General features: G+C 43.2%; 1 protein-coding gene across 1 annotated transcript; it reads right to left on the reverse strand.

Annotated features, from left to right (window-relative positions):
- Positions 1-3,239: 3,239 nt before the first annotated feature.
- kctd12.1 (potassium channel tetramerisation domain containing 12.1) lies at positions 3,240-4,899 on the reverse strand. Its single transcript, XM_084313831.1, has one exon. It carries the CDS (start codon positions 4,855-4,857, stop codon positions 3,967-3,969), a length of 891 nt encoding a protein of 296 aa, XP_084169957.1. The 5' UTR covers positions 4,858-4,899; the 3' UTR covers positions 3,240-3,966.
- Between the last annotated feature and the right edge of the window lie 595 nt (positions 4,900-5,494).

Consider the following 5,494-nt stretch of genomic DNA (forward strand, 5'->3'; position numbering starts at 1 on the left):
TGAATGCTTAAAATGGGTTGCCAAACTGGATCACATGAAGCTTTGCATAACTCATTCTTTCAAAATCAGATCGAAACATCAAACAGCATCTATATTAAAACAGTGATTGATTCCTTTGAACATATTGACTATTAGCCTAATCCTCATTATGACCAAGTTATTACTGCAACATACCTAGAATAGTAGCTTAGCATAATGAACAACACCATCAGTGGATATATTTGATTACACTTAGAGATGTTTACGTCCTTGTGATTTGTTGCCATCAAAACACAGATATGTATATTGTAAATTACATATTGTAAATGTACAGGTATCCATAAATATGACATTTATAGCCACCCAATCATACTTTTTTTGTGTGTGTGTTTTGATTATGAAATAATGTGGTCGATGGCTGCCACCATGGCAGAGGTACAGCCGGCCATTCTGTTCATTCTCCGTTCATTCACAGTCTATCTCTCTGCAGCTGGACCCTTTCATTACTTATACTTGAAATGATAATGACATCATAATTGGAGCACAGCTGCATCGTCTGCATGGAGACATTGTGGTGTTGAATTTGTGTGACAAAAAGAGTAGGCGGACACCGATACTCCTGTAATGTTTATGGACTAACTGCTCTCAGATGTGCAGTTCTTGACGGTCCAGTCTAATAACAGGCTTTCGTTGGCAGGGAGAGCGCAGATATCAGACGCGCGGCAGGCAGCTATTCGCAGCGGTGAACAGTGATGCCACAGATTACTTGTAAAAGTAATCCGATTACTGATTACTGATTACTCCTTTAAAAAGTAATCCAAGTTACTTTACTGATTACTTGATTATCAGAGTAACTTAGTTACTTTGAAAGTAACTAGGTTACGAAGTCGTCGTTCCCCCAACAGTTTTTTTTAAACGCTTTATTGAAAGTGCATAAATTGTTTTTAACTTGTTTCTCTGCACATAACGTAAATTGTTAAACTAGTGCTTCAGCTTCTGTACCATCAAGTATGGTAAAGCAACAGTCTATGATGCTCACAGCATTAGAGCAGCCAGCCAGTGGTTTTACAAAACCAGTGTATCCATTCACATCTAACAAATGCAGGCTGAACTATTCAATTATATCAACTGTAACTATTAAATTGTTTTTATAAATGTCTCTCTATAAACATACAAGCAGTCTCTCTTTAACATGTAAATTAACTGTAAATCTGGCAAATAAGAGCTTTTCTCTCTCTCTCTCTCTCTCTCTCTCTCTCTCTCTCTCTCTCTCTCTCACCCCTCTCTCTCTCTCTCTCTCTCTCTCTCTCTCTCTCACCCCATGCCTCTTTCTCTCCAACCCCACCCAGACAGCCTACATCTCTAATATAATAATAATAATAATAATAATAATAATAATAATAATAATAATAATAATAATTATTATTATTATTATTATAATATAATCCCTTCTCTCCCTCTCTGTGTGTATGTGTGTGCGCGTGTGTGCGTGTGCGTGTGCTTGTGTGTGTGTGTGTGTGTGTGTGTGTGTGTGTGTGTGTGTGTGTGTGTGTGTGTGTGTGTGTGTGTGTGTGTGTGTGTGTGTGTGTGTGTGTGTCTCTCTCCCCTCTCTCTGTCACTCGTGTTCTCCCACCTGAAGAACTGTGGGAGAGCATTAGAGCAGCCAGCCAGTGGTTTTACAAAACCAGTGTATCCATTCACATCTAACAAATGCAGGCTGAACTATTCAATTATATCAACTGTAACTATTAAATTGTTTTTATAAATGTCTCTCTAGTCTTCTTGCGGTTTCACTTCGTTTAGACAAGCGTTTTGGGGTGGAATTCTCAGACGAATGCAACGGAGTCCTGCTGTCAGACGATTGGCGCATATGTCACATGACGTGCTGTGAAGACCCGCCCTACTCTGCCTCTGATTCGCAGACTGTGGATGGGGAATGTGATTGGGCCAAAGCAGAGTCACTCACAGACAGAGAGTCCAGTCACGCCGCGAGGACACATTCTTGTGTAACCCTTTCACTGCCACACCACGTCACTCTCAAATAAGAAAAACAGCTCAAAAATGTATTTTTGACTGTCGAAAACGAAATAAAATACTGCATTCCGCATGCATTATGAATTTATGATGAGATAGTAACGAAATAGTAATGCACAGCCACTTGGACAAGTAACTGCAATCAGATTACTGGCTTTTAAAGATTAACGCGTTAGATTACTATTTTCGGGGGAAAGTAATCAGATTACAATAACGCGTTACTTAGTAACGCGTTACCGGCATCACTGGCGGTGAATGACTAAATCAGGACCGGCCGCGTTTTTTTTTTTAAAGATCAAGGGAAGGAAAGACCGATACGTTTCTGCCCTTTCCTTTCAAACGGGAAATGTTTGTTTTGATGAGCGTGGTGTACGCATCAGTCACAAACGTAGTTCATATCAGGACAATATCAGTTCTCAACAGCTTCACAGAGTTTAAAGACAGGCAGGGATATAGAGAGGTTCCTCCCATGACCAGTGCCACCTGGAATAAACATCTGTCTCCTCAGTGGAGTAGTTCCCTGCGGGTAAGACCGTAATGATTTGTAGAGCCAGCAGCATCCTGTCCCATGTCATGTGGGCTCACTGGGCTGAGGTTCATTTCTGTCCAACCTTCTTAACCTACTTGAGTTCCCACTCTGTAAATACAGTGGAGAAATAGGTCATAGTGGCTATACTGTTTGAACATCAATACTTTTACACTAGTAATTGGCAGGTTGGTGGTTTAACCGTTTAGTATAGTTGGTGGTGTTGACGGTTCGATTCCCCCCGTTACTGGCGGTGCCAATACTGCTTAAAGGGATAGTTCTGATTTAATGCTGTTGATTGGTAGAGTCCTTTAACTCAGCACGATCCAGGAGCTAGTATGAGGAACAGCATGGGTTGTGCTGAGAAAGGAGTCTACCAATCAACAACACCATATAGGTAAGTGAAAAATACGGCTAGGGGTCCAAAAAACAGAACTATCCCTTTAACTGTCCCTGAGCACCCTGGGGGCCACCTGACCCCTGTGTACAGGATGTGTGTACCAACCTGCTACAAGGATGGGTATTGAAAATGAGCTAATATTAGCGAAAATACTGTGATACAACATAATGGGAAGTTGCTTGCGATAAGTCACATGGTTGTGTATACGTCATTCCAAAAATAAACCATATACTGTATGTACTGTATAGACTGGTACACTGAAACATAAGAAGTTAGGATGGTAAAACATAACATTGAGGATAATATGGTAGAACACTTTATTGAATATGAACAGGTTAACAAATACAATGCAACAAAACAAAAGCACACTCTTGCAACCTTGTCAATGATATACTACTGAGAGAGCAGCCTACTAGAACAGACACAACTTGAATGAATAAATCAAGCATATAGCCTCAAGTCTACAATAACACCCAACCAAGTGCTTGGTGTTCAGGTTCTTCTGTGCCTGCAGTTCACTTCACATAACACTGAGTCTGAAACATTGTCATGCAGTTCATTGAGACAGGGAGGAAATTACAAGATGTTGTACAGCATATTACATTTTCTGGGTTGTTTTGTCTGTTTTTTGGTGCTAATTCAAAGGACATTGTGCAGCCTAATAATAATACTAATAATGTATTGATACACAAATCCATATATTGTGTATTCTCAGCTAAATTAAGACATTTATTATTTGGCTGGCTTCTGACTTGGTAAGCTATATTTTCATCAACAATCAACATTGTATAGGTTATAGCAAAACAACACCCCACAACTGTAGTCCAAAATCTACCAGCTGATGACAAGTTGCCTGATTTAGGCTATACTTGCCTCTGCACATTTGTATAATTCAACACAACAAAATTATGCAGAACACGTTTAGATATACTCTGCTTATGAAATGTCTATATACATCAATACGGAATATTATATCAAAGTCTGTTTCTGTTGTTGGACTTGGTTGTGGGTGGGGGGAACTTGTGAGTTATTCCCGACAAAACACATACTCCGTGTAGCTTGTCCAAATTTTGTCCTCGTTTGGATCGTTGCTGGTGTAGGCGCACGTGCCCGTGGAGCTGCACGCCACCATGTGAAAGCCAACCTCTGTCAGCTTATCAAACGCCTGCTCTAGAAAATTGAACTTCAGGTAATACCGGGACGTGTACCTCTCCGGAGGGCGGTCGGGGTCTCTGCTCTCGTTCAAAGTGTCCCCAAACACTTCCTTGGCCAGCGACGTCTTTCCGCACACCGTGATGCGAGCCACTCGCCTGAATTTGGCGTCGGTCTGGATGTCTCTCCCAATGGTGTAGGAACCCCGGTATCCTATCGTGATGTAGCCGGACTTCTTGGAGTCCAGGGACGGAGAGCGTGCGCTGCTGGACACCGCGGACATCATGCGTAAAGTCTCGATGCCGCCCGAAGACCCACCAACGCTGCACTGAAGGAGCGCGCCGTCCTCCGCGTCGCTCGGGCAGCTGATGTCCTCGCTGACGGAGTCGTCCTTACGCATCACCCGGGGGGGACCCAGGCGCTTGGACAGGTCCCGCAGCTGGAAGAACTCGGCCTCCCGCTGCAGCCGGCTTTTCTCGGGGAAGAAATCGGGAAGGACCAAGTTGAGGTCCCTGAGATAATCTAAAATATAACGGAACAAAAACCCGTCCCTGTCCAAGAAGAAGCGACCTTTGCTGTCCCTCGCCAACTCTTTCGGGGTCTTCTTGTTGAACATGGTCCAAAGAAGTGAATCTGGGACGGCGACTAGAGTTGTGTGTCTCGTCACATACACTTGGCCGCCGACATTCAGTTCAATAATCTCGGAGAACGGAGAGCCCGCGTCGGCCCCGTTAGATACTCCGCGCTCGGTGTCCGCGAGTGCCATCTTTACGCGCAGCCAGCCAGGGGTCTCTGCTGATCTGGGAACACAAATGTGCTACTGAGGAGGAGAGTGGTCGCGGCTTGTTTATGTAGCCTATCCCTCTCTCACGCGTGTGTAGGAGGAGCGGAGGGGATGTCAACCACTGACATTTAACTGTTTAGCACCATCACTGTCTTTTACTTACAGATGAGGATGATGGGGTCGGTGTCCATGTGTCGGTCCGTCCGTGTGCTTCAGAGAGAGGGGGGGGGGGGTAGCCTATATTGCATATAGTGTCGCTTGCGACAATCCACCATAACAGAAGTGAATTAATTTGTATAATACCGCACAGCTCACTTGAATACCAACAAGACACTCTTCTAGTGGTGATATCACCAAGATTGTGTGTATTATTGAGCTGTACTGTATTGTACCCATTCTGCAATCTGTTAATACAATTTTCAATCAATCAAGATAATTATACAGGAGCTGCTATAGGTCCGTGTGGTGTATGAAGTGGCCCGCTATAATGGAGCTATTTCTATAGGAAACCAAACCACAACAGCCTACCGTCCCCGTGGTGATTTTACTGGGATATGGGTAGATTATATAATTCAGGGCTGTTTGGATTAGGTAATAGTTGCTCAAACTAAAGTTATAT

This window comes from Notolepis coatsorum (assembly GCF_963971535.1).
Source record: "Notolepis coatsorum genome assembly, chromosome: 5".
Lineage (NCBI taxonomy): Eukaryota > Metazoa > Chordata > Actinopteri > Aulopiformes > Paralepididae > Notolepis > Notolepis coatsorum.

Bases quoted from the DNA above. Each gene is read 5' to 3' on its own strand.
- kctd12.1 (XM_084313831.1), bottom strand. From the start codon at position 4,857: ATGGCACTCGCGGACACCGAGCGCGGAGTATCTAACGGGGCCGACGCG.